The sequence below is a fragment of the Lepidochelys kempii genome, chromosome 1, assembly GCF_965140265.1.
Source record: "Lepidochelys kempii isolate rLepKem1 chromosome 1, rLepKem1.hap2, whole genome shotgun sequence".
Taxonomy (NCBI): domain Eukaryota; kingdom Metazoa; phylum Chordata; order Testudines; family Cheloniidae; genus Lepidochelys; species Lepidochelys kempii.
In genome coordinates, this window is record NC_133256.1 from 56,575,887 (window position 1) to 56,596,575 (window position 20,689).

The 20,689-nt window shown below is 40.9% G+C and overlaps 1 protein-coding gene across 8 annotated transcripts in view; it reads left to right on the forward strand.

The window, feature by feature from the left end:
* CAB39L (calcium binding protein 39 like) overlaps positions 1-20,689 on the forward strand; it is a 105,679-nt gene that overhangs the window by 56,569 nt on the left and 28,421 nt on the right. For all 8 annotated transcript variants that reach the window (XM_073343720.1, XM_073343710.1, XM_073343750.1 and 5 more), the window contains 3 exons: positions 5,666-5,830; positions 10,992-11,110; positions 19,368-19,536. In XM_073343720.1, the coding sequence (XP_073199821.1) occupies positions 5,666-5,830; positions 10,992-11,110; positions 19,368-19,536 (453 nt within the window). The remainder of the gene's footprint in view (positions 1-5,665; positions 5,831-10,991; positions 11,111-19,367; positions 19,537-20,689) is intronic.

Genomic DNA, 20,689 nt, shown 5'->3' on the forward strand with positions numbered 1-20,689 from the left:
CCAACACACTGCAGAGGAAGGTGAAAAACCTCCAATCTCACCTGGGGGGGAAAAATCCCTTTCCAACCCTATATTTTGAGTATGTGAGCAAGAAGCAGCCATCAAAACATGAGAGAGAATGCTCGGTGCCATCTCAGAGCCTTGGTGCACATGGTCCGGTGTCCCATCTCCAACCATGGCCATCCCTGATGCTTCAGAGAAAGGAAGTTTAAAAAGCAAAGCGAAAACACTGGGGGAGGAGGGACTCATCCCTTCCTGACCTCTGCAGGTGTCCGGTTGAAATCCTGAAGCGTGAGATTTTAGGAACATAAGCCCGAAGGGAGCCCAGGGCTGTTGAACCTTGCCCTCTACCATCACCAACAATAAGATGATATCACAGAAGTCACAAATTCCATGACCTTTTCCACTTCAGCCCAGGGACGATGGTGCCAGAGCTCCTAGTCACCATGGATGCCATGGGGGCTACAGAGCTCTCAGCCGCCACAGGGCTCCAGCTTTCTTCCTCCCCACCCTCTGGCTTCAGTCGTTCCCCCATCAATCCACCCCCTTAATTTTAGTAAAAGTCAGACAGGTCAGATGGCTTCCATGAATTTTTGTTTGTTGCTCGCGACCTGTCTGACTTTTTTTACTAAAAATAACCCTGACAAAATCTTAACCTTAACCATCACAAGCAACCCTTTCATAAAATTGCCCTCCTAAATTTGTTCAGTTGCAAAATTGGTTCTTCAGCTTTAGATCAGTCACAAATTCTTCTATAGTTTTTCTTTTCTTCCCTCAAGTTAAAAACATAACTCTCAGATGTACGTAGAATGTAGAACTCAAATTTTTGTAATACAGTTTCATTGTTAGCCACCTGTCCGAGTTAACTGAAAACTGTAAAACATCAAACGAATCAGAACCTGCTGTTGTCAGAAATAAGGTTGTCTTCTGACTGTCTTCCTTTTCACTGGCACCCATTGATTGTAATTAATTAAGGGCTGTTTACATTTCTTCCAAGATGTCTTCCATATTTCTGTAAAGCTTCAGGTCTGATGGAGCTTTTATCTGCTCATTCTTCCACTCAGATTATTTTCTTTCATTTCTATTTACTTCTGATACAACACAGAATCATAAAAACGTACGGCTGGAAGGGACTTAGAGAAGTCATTGAGTCCAGCCCCCTGTGCTGTGGCAGGACCAAATAAACCTAGACCATCCCTGACAGGCGATTGTCCAACTTGTTTTTAAAAGCTTCCAATAATGGGGACTCCATAGTCTCCTTTGGAAGCCTATTCCAGAGCTTAACTACCCTTACAGTTAGAAAATTTTTCCTAATATCTAACTTAAATCTCCCTTGCTGCATATTAAGCCTGTTAGTGGCTTAAGTGGACATGGAGAACAACTGATCGCCGTCCTCTTTATAACAGCCCTTCACATATTGGAAAACTATTGTCAGGTGTCCCCTTCCCCACAAGTCGTCTTCTCTCAAGACTAAACATGCCCAGTTTTTTTTAACCTTTCCTCATAGATCAGGTTTTCTAAAAACCTTTTATCATTTTTGTTGCTCTCCTCTCAACTCTTTCCACTTGTCCACATCTTTCCTAAATTGTGGTCCCCAGAACTGGACACAGTACTCCAGCTGGGGCCTCACCAGCGCTGTGTCCAATGGCACAATTGCCTTCTGTGTCTTTCTTACAACCCTCCTGTTAATACACCCCAGAATCATATCAGCTTTCTGTGCAGCTGCATTACATTGACGACTCATATTCAGTTTGTGGTCAACTATAGCCACCAGATCCTTTTCAGCACTACTACCACATTTTGTAGTTATACATTTGATTTATCCTTCCTAAGTGAAGTACTTTTCACTTGTCTTTATTGAATTTCATCTTGATATTTAATAATCAATTTAGGCCCAAGATGCTTGAAAGAGAACCTCTTTGTTCAGTGATACAGTTCCCCAACTGTCTCTGCATCACAGAACATGGGTATCTGCTGCACCCCTACCCCGGACTTCCAGTTTGGGAAGCTAAGCAATTTAAAGTCACAGTTCCAAAATCCACAGTCTGTAGCTACTAGGTGGTGTAGGTTTCTCTTGTCCTTTGCTTCTTGGATCATATGGATGTACTCAGATACTTTTGTTCCTGGAACAGAATGTCTTCTGCATATAAGGCTGGAGTGGCATTCCCTCCAAGGAACAAAGTGCTTGTGTACTTCAGCAATGGGAGCTATTATAAAGAACTGTGAAGCTTAAATACAAGTGGCAAAATAGAGGCTAGAAATGATCTTTAAATTAAGGACCTGCATTTGAGGCTTCGGGGTCTCCCTGCACATAGATTATGAGGCTTCAGTCTGGAGAAGAGGCCCTTAAACTTGGCTAGGAATAGGCTATTGTAGGGTGACCAGATGTCCCTATTTTATAGGGACAGTCGCAATATTTGGAACTTTTTCTTATATAGGCGCCTATTACACACTCCCTGTCCTGATTTTTCACACTTTCTGTCTGGTCACCCTAGGCCATGATAAGAGCACTTATCCTTTTGCTGGAGGATAGTATGTGAAAGCCAAATTGCAGTGTATCCAAGAGGGAATAAAAGATGTTGAATTCATCAGTGTAGATCTCATGTGCAAGGAGTTTAGAGGTGAAGGAGAGGAGGGATATGAGACAGATGAAGAAAGAATTGGAGTCAAGATGCTGTGTAACTCCCAGGTTTTTTTAATTTGTTTGTTTTTCCTTTAAATTTATTTACTTTCCTATCTATAGCTCTACAATTAAAGTCTGAATCTTGCAGAGATTTTCTGTCTGGCAGAAAGGACTATTTATGTTTAGAGAGAAAAGCGAGGTGGTGATTCATTTTTTTTGTTTTGTTTTGTGTTTTACTGCAAAATGCCAGAAATTTTCACACCCAGCTAAGCAGAACTGGTGAAAAGCCAAAAATGTACAGGTTTTGCTTCGGATATGAAAATATTTGCACAGCTTTCATAAAGACTTAGATTTTCAATTCACAAAATGACATCCCTGTTTCTAAGCCCTTTTGTACTCTGTGTGATAGCTCTAGTGATGTACCATTAACCTTTGATGGTTAGAAATAGGCATGTTTTTAGAGTGAGCTCTCTTAATCAAAGATGGTGACCTTGAGAAATGTTTAGAAAAGAAAGCCTTCTATTGTGGCTAAATAAAACTTTAATTGGGAAGGGAATGTAGATTAATCTCATCACACATTGACCTGCAACCAGGGCAACTGCAAACCTGGTACAGTTAGGACGTAAATAGTATTTGTTGTTTTATATAGTGCGAGTGCATGCTGGAAGCTTTCCAGTTCGGTATGAAATCCGGGGGGGGGAGGGGCGGCTGATTCCAGTCTCTCTCTCCTGTAAACTTGGATTAATTCCATTGGAGTTAATAGAGTTGTATAAGTGTAATGGTGGTGTGACGTCAGCCCCAACTCAAAGTCTCTACCTTGAAGTGCTTACAATCTATATATCGTGTGGTTTTCTACAGCGTGTGGTGGGGATTATTTATGTAGCTTTATCATCTTGTTCTTTCAAACATTGAAAGACTTTTCATTCAGTAGAAACTATACTCCTGGGGGAAATCTGTTCTACTGCGCATGTGCAGAATTTATGTCCCCCGCAGACATCTTTGCTTCCACACAGAACAACAACTTTCTGATAGGGAAGCAAAGGGAAGCCACAAGAGCAGTCATGTGACCCTCCCCAGCAGTATGTTTTGGGTGCCCAGGGCAGTCAGCAGAGAGGTAAATCACTATGGAGCAGAGGGCAGGACTGGGGACCCCCCCCCCCCAGGCTCCCATGCTTCCTGCACCCATCACTCCTCAGCTGCAGAGGGATCCTTGTACAGGGAGCTGCTCCCCCATCTGCCCAACACCTGTGTATCCAGACCCCCTCCAATGAGCCCCACTCCCCCTGCACCTGAATCACCCCAATGAGCCACCCACACCTGAATCCACACACTACCAAGCCCCAACCAGCTGCACATGGATCCCCACCTCACTGAGCTCCCCACACCCAGATCCCCCTGCTGAGCTGTATCACCCCCACATCCAGACCTCTCCTTGCTGAGCCACAGCTACCTTCGCCTGGACTCCTTGCAGAGTCCCATTAATGTTTCACCCAGAACTCCACAACAAGTCCCTATGCATTCAGATTCCCCCAGCCCACACACGGATTTCCCCACTGAGCTGCCCACACCCAGATTGCCCGACACAGAACCCTCTCAACCCACACCTATGTCCCCTCTCACGAAGCCCCTCCACATTTGAATTCTGTCTTGCTGAGCCTGCCTGCCCACACCTGGTGCATCTGGCATGGAGGAGCAGGGCCCTGCGGTGTTGCGTTGGGGTGTTTCATTGCAGAGCAGCCAGTGGTCTCTGCTCCCCAATGCCATGCTCGAGCCTCCACATTTATTTGACAAATAAATAAAATTTGCAGAATTTTAAAATATCGTGCGCAGAATTTTAATTTTTTTGGCACAGAATGCCCTCAGGAATAAAACTAGAGATGGGCTCAGACCAGAAGTCTGGCTCTGAATATTTGAAGACTGGATGTTCTTCTAAAAGATGTGCTCTAGGAATTATTTTGGGGAAGTTCTATGGCCTGTGTTATACAGGAGGTCAGACTAGATGATCACAGTGGTCCCTTCTGGCCTTGGATTCTGCGAATAGCCACCAAAATTTGGAATGTTCAAAATCTTAACCTGTTTTTTAATCAGACTTTACAGATGGCTCCTGTCTCTCTTCTTGGCCAAACCAAAGCCCTGGATTCAAATACCTTCTAGTTTAGGAGTGGATCTGAAGCAACATCCAGATTTTGTATCTTGCACTTATGGTTGATGCACCTGAAAAGTTGTTCTCATCAAAAGTGTTTTAAAGTAAACTGTGAAGGAGTGGAGGAGGAAGGATATTTGGCTTTGGTTTTGCTTAGTGACAATTGTTTTGTTTTAGTGGAAGCAGGTTAGGTTGTTTACCTGCAATCTAGATATCTGTACACTCCATCGATAAGTTCCTAGTTAAAGGTAATGGGCCAGGCTTGCTGGTTGGTTTAGGGTCTAAGTGGCTAAAACAATGTCATGGGAAGAATAGGTTGCAGTGATGCAAACCTGACACTGTCTGTAAGGAGTTACTTGGCCAACTGTAGTGGGGCCAGTGCAGCCCCAAAAGTAGGGGGCTTTGGACGGAAAAGGAATATATCCAAGGCAGCTGGGAAGTGTGCTGATTCAGTGTGTCCTCCACACCTTCCACTTGCGAAGTTCTTGTGGAGTCCTTTGCTGGAAACTGGACGGAGGGTGGCAGCTGAAACATCCCCTGCCTTCATTTGGAGTGGATGCCTCCTGAAATGTAAAGGGGCCTTGCTACCACAGAGAAGTGTATCTTACACCTTTACCCCATTTTATACGTATTACACATATGAATATATGGTATGTTGCATTTAAGTTCACCAGCAGCTGAATTAGTCCATGGTTTTGCCTGAATAAGGGCTGCAGGATCCAGCGTGAATGTCCAGCCCCAGTTTATGCAAAAAATCTAGTAAACCATTTAATAACATTAACCATTTTTTTTGTACTGGAATCTGTTTGAAGCTTTGTTTGAACAGTTTTTCTTTACCAATTTTATTTACACTGTGGTTTGTTCATTCTTTAACTGTTAATGTCCTGTTTGATTACCAGGCATCAGAAGAAGTGTCAAAATCACTGCAAGCAATGAAGGAAATTCTGTGTGGTACTAGTGACAAGGAGCCACCTACGGAAACAGTGGCTCAGCTGGCACAAGAATTATACAACAGTGGCCTGCTAGTGACACTTATAGCCAACTTGCAGCTGATAGATTTTGAGGTAGGTCAATATTAGTTCTCTGAAAGGAAGAATTCCATCTTTTGATCCTGATAGTGTCATTTAGCTTAGTTGTAGTTTCCTAAAGTTTAACTGATTTGTGTAGCTAGGTCTTCCCAACACTCACTTTCACTATAAACTTTTAGACTTGCTGAAAGATGGGGGCTTTTTTCAACAGAATATTCCTTTGTTGTTGTGTAGTGATCAATATGCTGATACACAGGTGCCCTCTCTGTCTTAATTACACATGATGCATTAGATTCTTTCCCGGCAGAAGTCTATAGAGTGTCAGAATAACCAAGGGATGGACTGTTCAGATGCATAAGGCAATGGGATGCAAAATACTATTGAAAATATTATAATGCTGTTATCTACTTCAGTGGTGTACCCTCACCCTGAGCGGGTTAAATTCTTGGTCACACTATCTCTGAAAAGATACAGAATGAAAATAACCAGAGCCATAGAAACATTTCTTTATGAAAAGAGACTGAAGGGATTGAGACAGCTTAGTTGATAAAGGTATACAAAATAATGAATGGCTTGATAGATTGGATCAATCCTGTTTTCATTTCTCAGAGTAAAAGAATAAGGGGACATTAAATAAAATGGCAAGGCAGCAAACTGAATATTGGTAAAATAAGAGAATACGCAACTCGTAATTAGCCTTGGAAATTCATTGCCACGGTAGTATAACATTAAGGCAAAGAACTGCGAATAATTTAGAAAAGGATTAGACATTCATATGGACAATGAGAATATCTCCATTTACATTAGAAATTTATTAAAAATAATTTAGGATGGATATAAACCCTCGTAATCAATCTCTGACTAATGCAGGTTGGGAAGAAGCTTCCCTGTAGGGAGGTTATTCTAGAACTTCACTATAGCATTTCTTGCACTACCTATGAAGATGCTGTCAAAGACAAGATCCTGGACTAGAAAGGCTACTGTTCAGATCCCATATGGAAATTCCTGTGTTCCCACTTGCTCTGATGAATCATCACAAATAATTCAGCATGTTGGTGCAGGGTTAGAACTCAGGAATTCCGTACTTCCAGTCCTACAGGATGCTGACACAATGCTTCCCATTAGGCACAGTTTGAAGTAGGGGCACTAACTGAATTTGTTGTATGGGGAGCCTCAGAAATTAAAACCAGTTTCCAGGGAGCATCATCCTTTTATCTTGTTTCCCGGGGTGACTCTGTGCAATCCTATGGGAGTCGCCTTTTGTGTGAGTTCCTGTGCCCCATTTAATGGAAAGAACCATTTGTTGTGCTGTTACTTTCCGCCTCCTTTGAAAATGAATCAAGAGGAGGAACATTTTCCTCTGTGTGAAACTTGAAGTCCTTTAGAGCTGTAACGATGGCTTTCGCTGAATGCTGTAAGAAAAAAGTACTTGTGGTATTTCACTGGAAAATATGAAAAATATGCTCCCTCTCATGGCATTTCAGTGAGACTTAATGTTCATTTTGCAGTATTAAATGGCATGGCCTTGGGAGATTTATGTTCTAGGGATAGATTATTTTCATTTACTTTTTAACATAAAAATTCCATTGTCAACACAAGTTCCTTCCTCTCCCTCTATTTTTGAACTGATAGAGGTTTTTTTGATCATAGAATTTCTTAAGTTATTTCTCTTGCAGTTGCTAAATGTGTCAGTTGCTAAATGTTTTCTTTAAAATCAGAAAAATAATTCAGTAGTTTACAAACTGTAAAAAAAAATAAGACACCATCAGCATACAACTTCTCAAATCATGGGATAACTACTACTTCAAAAGCGTGGCATTCTGTATAGTTTATATCAAATGGGAAATATTCCTTGGCTTATTTCTCCAGAGTACAGTCTTCCAAGCCAGGACTGTCTGATGTGTCTACTATGCACCAGCAACTATGTGGTATTTATTATTACTTGTGAACAGAACTCTAAATACTTCACTTGTGAAATTAGCCTCATCCATGACAAAGTTATATAATCACACAGCAAAACTCTCTGCTTTGCCACAGGCGTTATTGTTACATTTCATCTGCTTGATTTGTCTATAACGCATCAGTAAAATGTAATTGAAAAGGAGTTTAGTAACCGTATATGCCCACTGTGTCTTCAGGTTTCCATAATTTTTTGAGTTTCTAAACTTTCCTAACCACATTTGAGCCTTATTTTGCTGTCTTCCAATTGTTACCCACGTATAACTGATTGAGTGTCTGTGCAATTCATTACTTGTTAGCATGCAAATGTGTTTTTTGTGTTTAATCCCCATTTGTACCGTTATAAATCATGTTAAAATCTGGGGTTGTTTTTTTTTTGAGGATTGATGCTCTTATAAAACAGGTTTCAGAGTAGCAGCCGTGTTAGTCTGTATTCGCAAAAAGAAAAGGAGTACTTGTGGCACCTTAGAAATTAACAAATTTATTTGAGCATAAGCTTTCGTGAGCTACAACTCACTTCATCGGATGCATCATGAAAGCTTATGCTCAAATAAATTTGTTAATTTCTAAGGTGCCACAAGTACTCCTTTTCTTATAAAACAGTGGAGATGGCCCTGAGCAGGAATCATGAACCCAAACACTACTGATCTTTGGGGAGTTCTCATTCGAATTCAGATCTGAACTTTATAACTTGGGCCAATAGCTACAAAAAGCTCTATTAGTTGGCTAATAAAGGGGGTGAGAAATAGCCAGTAGCAGAGGACAAGTGATAACATAAAACTGTTGCATTACAGAGATCCTACATTCATTTTCTTGTCTGCGATTCCTTTAAAATATCATATTGGCTTGAGTTGTTTTATGGCATAGGAATCTGGTAAATTATTATCCACATGATGAGTTTATTGTCCCTTGCTCATATCTAGTCGCTGTGCTTTGGCTTCAGTTTTGTCCCTCCTCTACTCTGCCTCTATTGTACCTTTCATTTTTCATTGTAAAGAGAATTTACATTGCAAATTCCACATAAAGGAAGCATTGCAAAATCACCTAATTCTTGCATACATTTTTGATGGGTGCCTGCCTTTAGCCTCTAGGAGATGTGCCATTTTAAAACACATCATTGTAGTACACTTAGTGTTTAAAACTTAATATAATGTTTTTGGCACTCCTCCTACTTTCGTGGCCAGAGATGGTGGTGATTCCAAAATTTAAAATGAGAGTATGGTGAGCTATGTGGCTGATATTTGTAAAGCCCTTAATGATTTAGACCTGAGGAACCTGATTGATTAATCCTCTGCTGTGAGCCCGTAAAGCAGTTGTGATTGCTGACTTTCCTGAAGTTCAGACTGGATAGTGCAAGGTCTTTGTCTGTTCAGGGCCCCCTATTCTATGAAAATTCTTCGCTAAATGAGTCTTCCAGAGTCCCTCTGAGGCTGACTTCAGGACTTTGTATAAGGCCTTTTTGTTTGGGCACTTACCTACCTACAATGGGAAATTTAAAAGTATGAGGTTTTTCTTTCAGAAGACCTCCCCCACTACCATCAACGTACCTGGGTTTCTGTCTAACATTTGAACATAATACATCAAGAAAATAATATCCTCCACTTAGCAGGAATCTGGATGTGGTGGGGCTCAGGATCTGTCCTCTTTGGGACAAGCCTCATCTCTTTTCTTTAGTCTATTCAGTGTTCCTTTCATGTCTGTACCCGCTGGCATGATGTTGCTGGAAGTCCAGACACTCAAGAGGCAGTCCCAAAGGTCTGAGAAATCTCTCCTCAAATCCTGTGCTTATGCAGCTAGGATCATTTAAATTTCTGGCCAGTGTTGTCTCCCCTTTTCAACAGCTCTTCTTTTCTGGATTATTTTCATTGTGTACTAACTTTTGGAACTCCTGGGAACACGTCTCATGACTTACTGATTTAAATTGTGCAGTACTCCAGATTTATGTGGAGAGTGTTACAGTTTAAAAGGGAACATTTTAAAAAAGAAGCTGGCTTAATTACAGGAATGTCCAAGTGTCGTCAATATCTCAAACAGCAGCAGATGGGCCATCCTATTGATTTGATTCCCTTTCTTAGTCTCTTAGTCTCCAGGCCAGCTGGGCTGGAACAACTAGGAAGGCAGAATATTCAGCCCTTCTCAAGAGTGGTTTTATTTGCAAGGATGAAGCTAGGAAAATTCTCCTCTATGTGAAACTATCTGCCCTTTGCCTTGAGACCTTCATTAATTTCCCAGCCAAGGAATGTGTTTGTCTTCTTGTAATGCATCTATGAATATTATACAGATTATAAATAACACTTTCCTATGGTTTGCATTGTCCATTATGACCCAATATTTATCCGCTACAAGACCTTTAATGTGGCTCTCTCCACTTTTGCAACAGCAACCTCTCTGGGTGATTATAGAATGGCTCACACGGGCCTTCTCAGAAGTCTTTAACTGGAGCGATGATGACTAATGCAGTACAAGATTCAGAAGACGTGTGTATATGGGGAGTAATAGCAGGAGAAAATGGGAGGGTTCCTCGGGGCTTCAGCGAAGTTATGGACCAATCTCATCCAGTTTTGAGGGAATAAAGTAGAGTCAACAACAACAAAAAACCATAGCAGATAGACAAATGTTATTGTCGTTTACTTAAGGTAAACATAAAGAGTATCGGAGAAATGCTAGTCCTGTCCTTCAGTACACCAGGCACGTTGCTGTATCCTAGGGGTTGGAATTAAGCTCTAAAAATAGGTTTTTTTAAGAGTAAGAGTTAGCTAAGTTTGAGCTATCCTTTTGATAGTAAAAAAAGGAAAAAGGTCTAGTCTGACCAAGTGGGTCAAACCATGTGTTGCACTGCCCCATTGGGAGCTCAGTTTGAGTGCTGCTGTGAGGACTCAAAATCTGGGGGCTAAAGGAGCAGTTGTGCATCACTGGGGAGACATGTTTGCTAATTAATAGAATAAAGGATTTGTTTTTTGTCTGCACTTTTGGCAAAAGAAAAATGCAAATGGTGGAATTGATATTGTCCAGAACAAATAGATGGGGGAACTAAAGGATCCTGTTGCGCCATTGAAGATGCACCCATCTTCTGAGGAATAAGATATTTGGGGGGGGTCAACAGCAAAAGACAGCTAGAGCAAACTAGTGTTGGCTTGTTCTGTTTTGGTCTCTTTTCCTATTGTAAATAAAGACTCTAATGAATAATCAAATTCTTGCATGTTTTCACACTTGCAACTATGTTTTATTTCTTTAACAGGGCAAAAAGGATGTGTCCCAGATATTTAACAACATCTTGAGAAGACAAATTGGCACCCGAAGCCCTACTGTGGAATACATTAGTGCCCATCCACATATCCTATTTATGCTTCTAAAAGGGTGGGTGTTCATTTTAATTGGAGTTTGATTTCCATTAAGCAGGATTGTCTGGAGCATGCTTGTATTGTGTTTGATCTACCTTATACCATGGTGTGTGGAGGGGGGGGAAAAAAAGGTGGATGAAATTTCAGCCTTAATTTCCGATTTCTTGGCTTCTGTTGACTTGCTACTACTTAAGTGGACACTTGTACACATTTCAGTACCTGCATTATTTATTTGGCCATGATTTCTTGGCCAAACTCCATATTGGCGTAATTACATTCTGACTGCTTTCCACCTCTGTTTTCCATATGATACTCTCTTCCATTCCTGCCCTAAACTGTTGTGTAGGATCGATGGATGCAGCTACACAACTGCTGAGTTCCCTTCACAGCTTGCTGCATTTTGGTAGTGAGCAAAATGATTTCTATGATGATTGGCCAAATTCTGGACTATTGCGTGTTGTGTAGAGAAACAAAAGACTACATGAAAGGTAGCGGTGTCTGAAAGGCATACTCTACAACCCTTCGTGACCACCTGGAAGTTCCTCCTTGTGAACTTTGCATGGTTGGGGCTCTGTGAGTTTTGGACTTGCATCAGAGAGGGGGATGGAATCAGGGAACATGTTCCCCTCAACAACCAGCAGATTTCCAAGTGCAGATCAATGTAGAAGTTAATGCTGCTCTTTTCAGCATTAATTCTCGCTCTGCTTTCTGTCTCACAGAAGGATTTAGTGCTCAGCTCACTGGCCTCCAAGGTGAGCTATGCTGCCATGAAAGGGGACTAGGCAGCAGCGCAGAGGGGATGTTAACTGCATTGATGCATGTGAATGTGTGAGAGTGGGACCAAACTTCTCTGAGGCTTCTTTTCTCTCTCCTTGGCCACAAATCTCCCCGCCCTTATGTTGCGAATCTTACCTTTTCCATGGTTTGAAAGCTGCTATTTTCTGATTTACCCTTTCATTTTTTTTCCTGGGGGAGGGTGAATATAGGCCATTGTTTATAAAGAGCTTTAGGATTGTTTTGGATGAAAGTTACTTTGTGTAAAAATAAAATGTTATATTGGTCAGTTAATAAATATAACCAGTATAATCTCTTGGTTAACCATGTAATAGCAGTACTGTTAAACCCAGGCATTTAAAAATCACGAGATGGGCTCCCAAAATTGAGATTTAAAGACCCCCAAATGTATTTTTTTAATTACCTTTTTTGAGCCTTTAGGGTTTTAATTTTCAAGCTTTTCTCTGCAACCATGGATAGCCACTTGCTGTTTACAAAAATGCACTTGGGATTTTGATATAACATCGCTCCATGAGCTGGAACTTTAAGAAAAATCCCAAATATTCTAAGACTCACAGTGAAATCGCAAGAGCTGGCAACATGCTCACAGCTCTGGTAATGATTTAAAAAAAAAAAAAAAAAAAAAGAATTGGACTTTGACTGTATTACTAGTGGGGATTTTTTTTTTCCAGATTAGGAGTCTGCTCCCGTTGAAATTGGTGGCAAAATTCTGGTTGACTACAACGGGAGCAGGATTGGGCCCACTATTTTGATAAAATGATGGGGTGATAAATACAGAAACTGGGCCACTCATTGGTCTTAACATATAACTGGATTTAATAGTTTAACTTTCACTTTAACCTTGAAACTCAGATTTATTTTATATCTGTTAATCTGAGTCACTGAGGCAGCAGATTTCTCAAAAGGATGACAGCCAGCCAGCTATGTGGATTTTTGTTGTTGCTGAATTTTAATTAATTAATTAATGTCAAGCTACAGATTATGTATTGGGTGAATACTATATTTCAGAAAACTAGTCTTTATGATTATGCCAATTTGTTTCTCTCTAAAATATTGGCATTTTGTTAAATTTAATAGTATTAAAATATATATAGCAAATTTTCATAAAGCAAGGCATGAGGTCCATTCACTTGTATCAATAATGCATTTGTCTGCACAAATTTGGCATTTGCATGTGACTTTCATGTCCTGTTGTAATGACTGCATATACAAAAGAAGGTGTGCAAAAATCATACAGATTTTGGGCATCAACTACGAAGTGAGTTGGTTGATCATAAGTAAAACAAAATTCCCACAGGAAATACTTTACAGCTCACTTATATAGTTCCTTCATTTTGATACATTCAAAGTACTGCCTATTGTTTATGTGGTCAGATCCTGAAGTACCCTGCCTGTGAACACATTGCTCAAATGAAAAGCCACATTTTTGTTGCATTGAGACTAGTCTGCAGAGATTTGTGTAAGGGATTTCTGCTGTTCTCTGCTGGCTGTAGATATGACTTTTCTGGCAGGTCTCCACAGGAGAATATAGGCAGTGAGAAAGTGAGTATCTCCTACAAATGTTGTTTGTGCTCAGCGTGCATCTGCATGGGTCAAATCCTACAGAAAGGGGCATTTGAAGACCCTCTCTGCTGCTCCCCAATCCCAAATACTTCAGGCTGGTCTACACTGAAAAGGTACGTTGGCATAGGTACGTCTCAAGAGACATAGCTATGCTGACCTAACCACTGGTGTAAACAGCACTAAGTTAATGGGAGTATTCTTCCATCAACTTAGCTACCTCCTCTCAGGGAGATGTATTAATTACCGCAATAAGTGAACCCCGCCTGTAGCTGTAGTGAATGTCTACACTGAAGTGCTATAGCAACACAGCTGCAGCAGTGTTTTTAAGTGTAGATATAGCATCAGTAACAGTTGTCTGCAAACAGCTTCTGGAACTAAGGATTTCTTCAATCTACCGTTTTGCAGCCCAACTTCAAATGGCTATGAAGATATGTACGCTGTTCCTTTAAATTTCTATCAGGAATCCAGGTAGGAGAGGCTAGGCAAGGTTCCATGCAGAAACTTGACAGTGAAGTAGAGAAGGGCAGAATAGCTGAAGAAATAATGTTTTTCTCATGCTGATTAAGTTTCTTGTTCAGAGTTAGAGGAAAGCAACTCTCTGTGACCCTTTTGCCTTTGTCACATGACAGTGATAATAGTTCCTTTAATCATTGCTTAGGTAAAAATTTCATAAAATTTTCTGTTAAGTGAAAAATAAATATTTGTCTAATATTTAAGTCAGTTTTTTTAACCATTTTTTTCACCCCTTTTTGCTAGCTTTCTTCTTTGGATTCTTCTCTCCTTTCCCCTCCCATTTTCTTTGGCACATTTCCTGGTTTTATACGATGTGGCGCAATTCTGTAAAATATTTTTGGATTGTGTCCCAAGTAGTCTTTGGACTCTATGGAAATAAATTGGGGGAAAAAAAAAGATAATATGGAAGCTTATAATGTATATTGTAGCATCAATGGGAATAGCACTATTAACTGTGCCAAAATATTAATGTATGCCGGTCCTGGAGAACCTTATAAGAAAGAACTAAAAAATTCTACTGGAGTGGTTCAAAACTCTCACTTTTACAAAATTACAGCAATATTTGGGGATTGCTGCTGAATGCTGTAACTTTTATATACTCATCATCATTGTGGCAAATCCCAAAGGTACATGGCATCCTTGTAAATCAAGCACCACCTGAATTGATCTCTGTCAAAGTGCTTAATGTTGTCTAGCTGCACATTCAGCTTATGGCCCTCACTAGCAGTCATCTTGCACCACTGAAGTTTGTGGCACCTATGTGATCACTGGCCATGTTGTGACATTCCTTAGTATACATGCTTTGGAATTCATTGGTCTTCAATTCTTATAACATATCCATACCAAGAATGCAGCTGAAACGGAACCATTGCTGTTGGAGGTGGCTGCTGGGTTTATTAGCTTTGAAGATCCTCATTTGTGATCTTGTCCTGCCACTTGATATGGAACAACTGACAAAGATGATGACCGTTGAAAACATCAATCTTATGTTCTTCAGCCTTCCTCAGCACCACGTCCATACGATGGAGTTGATATAACCATGGATCCATAGATCCACAGCTTCATAGCAAGCTTGATGTCACAACGTCCCCTCAGAGGCTGCTGAAAGGCATGAAATGTGGCAGCAGCTGCTGCCATACAAGCATCCACAGGTGCTGGCTTCTAATCTTCCCCCGGGGTGCTCAACCCCCCACTCAGCCCCAGGCCCCAACCCCAGTCTACCCCGCCTCTTCCTGCCCCCACTCCACACCTGGTCATGCCCCCATTCCACCTCTTCCCCCAAGGCCTCACCCCGCCTGCCTCTTCCCCCCTCTTTCCGCCCCCTCCCCTGACCGTGCAAGCCACGGCGTGCAAGAGGTGCTGGGAGGGGGGGGAGTTGATCGGCGGGGACCACGGGCGGGAGTGGAGTAGGGGGAACTTGGCTGCCACTGGGTGCTAAGCACCTGCTAATTTTTCTCCATGGATGCTCCAGCACCTGTCCAAGCATCTACATCTTTTGAGCATTCTCCAGTGCTGTCTGACACTGCCCAAGTATTTGACAGTTGCTACCTGGATAGATTTTTACTGAGCTGGTTGTAATCTGGATCTGGGGGCTGCTTGATGGCAATGGCCAGGGGCTTAGTTTTATCCAGATTAATTACCAGATCAACATGCACTGCTTTTTTTCCCGACCAGATTGGCCGTCAGTTGCTGCAATTCACCCCACTGAGCCAACAAGACAATGTTATTGGTGTATTCAAAAACTTGAAGCAGAATGGTGTTCAGTTCAGTGCCACCGATGGCTGCCTCCTGAAGATTATCTATCAACCAGTCAATAGCAGTATTGAACAAAGATGGTGACAGAATGCAGCCTTGCTGAACTCCCATGGAGATAGGAAACCATGCCATGTATCTGCCTTTGACCTGAACACAGCTTTTTGTTTCTTTATAGATCTTTTTGTGCTCTCTTGGTTGATAGAACTTTTTTATACAAGGGATCTTAATAAGGTGCCTTGAGCCTGTAATACATTTGAGCGAACACAGGGGCACCTATCGGCATGGATCCAACTTCGGGGTTGAGTTCCAGATTCCACAATGTATAGTAAGTACCTAACGTAGGGGTAGGGCCCCAAGCCTGCAATTTGTTGCACATGAACAGTCTTCTGTGCTCATGTGCCATGAATTGCAAGATTGGGTCTATGTGCTTAACTTAGCCCTGTCATTTCTTTATTGATTATGTATTTTCTTATGAATATAATATAATATTTCATTACAAAATTAATTTTAAAAAGGAAGGAAAACTGAAAGAAACCCAAAGTAATTCCACAAGTATTCTCTCCCTATTATCTCCCTGAATTTGGCCATCTCTGTTATAAAATTATAGCATGCTCTCTCTGACATACATCCTCACTGATTTATTTATTAAATAAAATGTATCTTTTACACACAATCGTAGGAAAAAACAGCACAGAACTATCAGGAAGGCAAGTCATTGTTTGCATAGTATTGAATGAAAAATTTCCATTGCCACCTGACCGTCAGTTCCCAGCAGCAGCAACAACAAAAGGTCACTTTTTTTCACTGCATAATGTGAGCTCTGTTGTTAAGTGGGAAGATTCCTGAATAAAGATTTTCTTCCCAGTATTTCCTGTGTAATACTGCAGTGGCACTGCCATATTGTCAGCGTCACAAAAAGATTCTGCAAACGGTTGGTCGGTGTGTGTGTGTGTGTGTGTGTGTGTGTGTAATATAAAAATAATAGGACAATTGACTTACTTGCTGCCAAGGGGACTAACTTTAATGATCTTGTATTTTCCCTTTATGGAGGCTCAGTATGATTTGCGGAGTGCAAATAGGACTTCAAAGGAATGTAGCTTTTGGTTTATAAATGAGCAAATGTCCTTGGGCCAAATTAATCCCTGATGTCCATCGGGATCCATTGCATTCAGTGGTGTTAGACCAAGGATGAATTCAGTCCCCTGTGATGTAAAATAATGTATAACTTTGTACCAGAGAAAATTACAGCAGATTTCAGTTCAGCCGCTAGGATGGCATTCTGTACATGAAAGAAATCAGAGTTCAAAATCTCTATGGGCTGCCTTGCCAGGTTGTGTTTCTGTGCTGTACTCCATTGCTGCTTCCTTTCTGAATAGGGATAATATCTGTACTATTACAGCATCACTAAAGGCTTGATCCTGTGCTCATTAAAGTCGATAGCAAAACTCTCATTGACTTCAGTGGTGTAGGATCAGGCCTAAGAAGCTGAGGGGCATGTGGCAATTTGTCAAGAAGTCTCTCTTTGTGCCCTCCAGTCTTGATGCCCTATTTGTCTCCTCCTTCCACCCTTATCTCTGTGCTTTCTTCTATCCTGCCCCCACTGTGCTGAGTGACTTCTGTTCTCATTCAAGTCTCTCTTTGACTTGCTGATTTCACGGTGTCCACAAAAATGAGTTGTAAATATTTAAAAAGTGATTTCTTCTTCTGGGTTTCCCAGTGCATCCTGTGTTCAGAGTGTCTAATTTTTAGGTTTTAAATTCTTCAGAGCAGGTAGGATCTTCATTTTGTGTTTTTACACTATTGAGCACATTGTCAGCTAATAACTAATAATCATCACTAACAATGCTGTATTAGCGTCTGGTAATGAATTACTTTCCCTCCTGGTTCTCTGTTAAATTCCACAGGGGCTCTGAATGGAACTGCTGGTGCAGACAAAGTGCTAATTGTGGCCAGATATCTGGTAATCTTCTTTCAGGTATATTCCAGGAGCCAAGTACAACTTGCCTTACTTACGTAGCCCCAGTGACATACCAAATTCTGGATAATGAAGTGTTTGACTTAAGGGTTTTACTGCATTTACTTACAATGATACTTGTGTTTTTGGAAGTGTCTTGTGTTGGCAAAAATATAATTTATTTATATTCCTCTTAAAATGTTCCCAGCCCAGCCGTTAAACATTTCCTGGCCACACTCCTAGAAGTGACTCTGCCCCTTCTGTTTGAAAATGTGTGTTTGTACTAATGTGACCTGATGCAGTAGAGAAGAGGAAACTCTTAACAGAAAACATCTGTGGACATTTACTATATAAAGAGTCATATGTTTAGGGTGCAAATGGCTCCCAAAATGATAGAGATATGCTTGATTGTCATCAGCTGCTTGGGATTTATTTTAGTTTGAGGCAAGAGGGGTTTCATTTGACTTTTGAATCAGTGTTTCATTTTTCACTAGGCCAGCTATTGTAGTCATCACATGAAAATATGCAGTCTTAGTATGCTCTGGAAACACTACTATTCTTTTTAACGTGGAAGCTGGTGGTGAATTTGAAAGGCCCACTCACTCACAGCACAGATGGCAGTCTGTCTTATTTTTTAAGCCTGACAGTAGAAAGTAATTGTGCAGAGAAACAATAAGGTAGATAAGCTTTGGCTAACAGGCAGTTTTGATATGCTGTAGTCAACCTATTGAAGCAGAGTTTCCTCCCTGTTCATTTGAGTCCTGTCACTTTCAGCTAAATGAACATTGTTAAAGCATGTTCATTGTGTAGTAATTTAAATTTTGTTGTAGGGGGAGGAGTTTTGGGGGTTTTTTGGTTGGCTAAATCACATCCATTTTTTTTCTTGAAACCTTGCATGCTTTATTTCAATATGCACTTTGACTTAAAGGAGATGCAATGTGTTACACAGGAATTAGAGAGAGATGACTTATAAAACCTGGTGGGGGTGGGGGAAAGTGTGCTTGCTGCTGTACAATACAGTGTCTTTGCCATACGGTGGTTACAACCAGAGGGCCAAATGCTGGTCTTCTGAACAAAGCTCCACAGAGACTGAGGTGAACAAAATTCTCCCCAAACTCCCAGGCTACAGAATAGGTCATCAGAACTGCAGAGAGACAGACACTGAAGAGGCTCTATGGATAAACTCTTCTTCTCTTGCTTGTTAGAGATTAGTGCTCCAGTCGAGTCTTATTGCAGAGTGGAGAGGAGAAAAACATGGTCTACGAGGCAGCAGATAGTTTACTTATAAAAGTTAAGGGTCTTAGAATTATTTAAAAAGGGGGTTGGAATATACTGTATTTGGTTTACTCTCTCAATTCCAAAATGGTGAAGGAATTCTGTTCAAAATTTTCAAACACACCCCAAAATCACCTTTCAGCAGAGGCCAAGCATAAAAATTTCAATAGAAATGTAAGTATTTCAAAAAATTGAGTTTTCATTCCAACCCCCTGTTTTTTTTTGTGCTATTAGCAACCTTAATTATATAGCTGATGTTTCTTAAGTATGGGTCTAAGCCATGAAGGTTGGATTTAGTGTTCTGTATTAGGGTCTTCTAGTATGTGTTTCTGTTGGTAGATGCTTCTTATATATGGTAGGCAATTGTCCATTTATGCTTAAAATAACCCTCTTTGTCTGGTGCTTTTTCATACTCTAGATACGAAGCACCACATATTGCCTTACGCTGTGGAATTATGCTGAGAGAATGTATCCGGCATGAGCCACTTGCCAAAATCATCCTTTTCTCAGATCAGTTCAGAGACTTTTTCAAATATGTGGAAATGTCAACGTTTGACATCGCTTCTGATGCCTTTGCTACATTTAAGGTAAATTATTTGATGTCTATGGGAACTTTACAATGCTGGGTTTAAAACAGCACTCCTCCCTCACTTGCTTTAGACTGTTGGATGTGGTATAGTACACAGAGATGGAGTTTTTCTTGCTAGTAGACTGCTTTCTTTACTGTAAGATAGAGAGGACTAAATTCATCCCTGGTCTGATTGTGACTGGATTTACACCAGGGATAGAGTCAGTCCAGAGTCTTTAATTTAATCCAGATTTCTATTTCTTTGATGTCCTTCATCCTGACATCCCAAGGCATTTTGTATAACTGTTTAAAATTAGCCATGTGTCACATATAATCCCTTAAAAATATATATATGGGATGAATCATTTTAAAGTCATTCACAATGTTTCTTACTTCATATTACTGCTCTGAGTTTGGTCCTTACACACCACGCTGCTTAGCCATAGTTAGTAGATAGAACAAGCTTTTTTCATAGATTCATTTTAAAATATTGGCAATTATACAATCCAGTCATACATGGTACTCATTGCCTTATCCATGGGGATCTGTGGGCTTGGAGCACCAAGCAGCTTCAGATTTTAAGGCCTTGATCACTGCAATTTCTTGCATGCAGACAGGCTACTACACCCACACAGAACCCTAAGGCCTGGTGTACACTTTGAGGTTAGATCAAATTTAGCCACATTAGGTCAATTTTAAAATTAATGCACATTAATAAACACAACCAACTCCATTCCGTCGACTTCAAGGGCTCTTAAAATCGACTTCTGTACACCTCCCTGACGAGGGGAGTAGTGCTAAAATCGACCTTGCTGGGTTGAATTTGGGGTAGTGTGGACGCAAATTGACGGTATTGGCCTCTGGGAGCTATCGCAGCGTGCTCCATTGTGACCGCTCTGGACAACACTTTGAACGCCAATGCGCTAGCCAGGTACACAGGAAAAGCCCTGGGAACTTTTGAATTTCATTTCCTGTTTGGTCAGCGAACTCAGCAGCACAGGTGACCATGCAGTCCCCCCAGAATCACAAACAAGCTCCAGCATGGACTGAAAGGGAGACACTGGATCTGATTGCTGTATGAGGAGAAGCATCTGTGCAGGCAGAACTCCAATCAAAAAGAAGAAATGCAAATATATTTGCCAAAATCTCACAGGGCATGTTGGAGAGAGGCT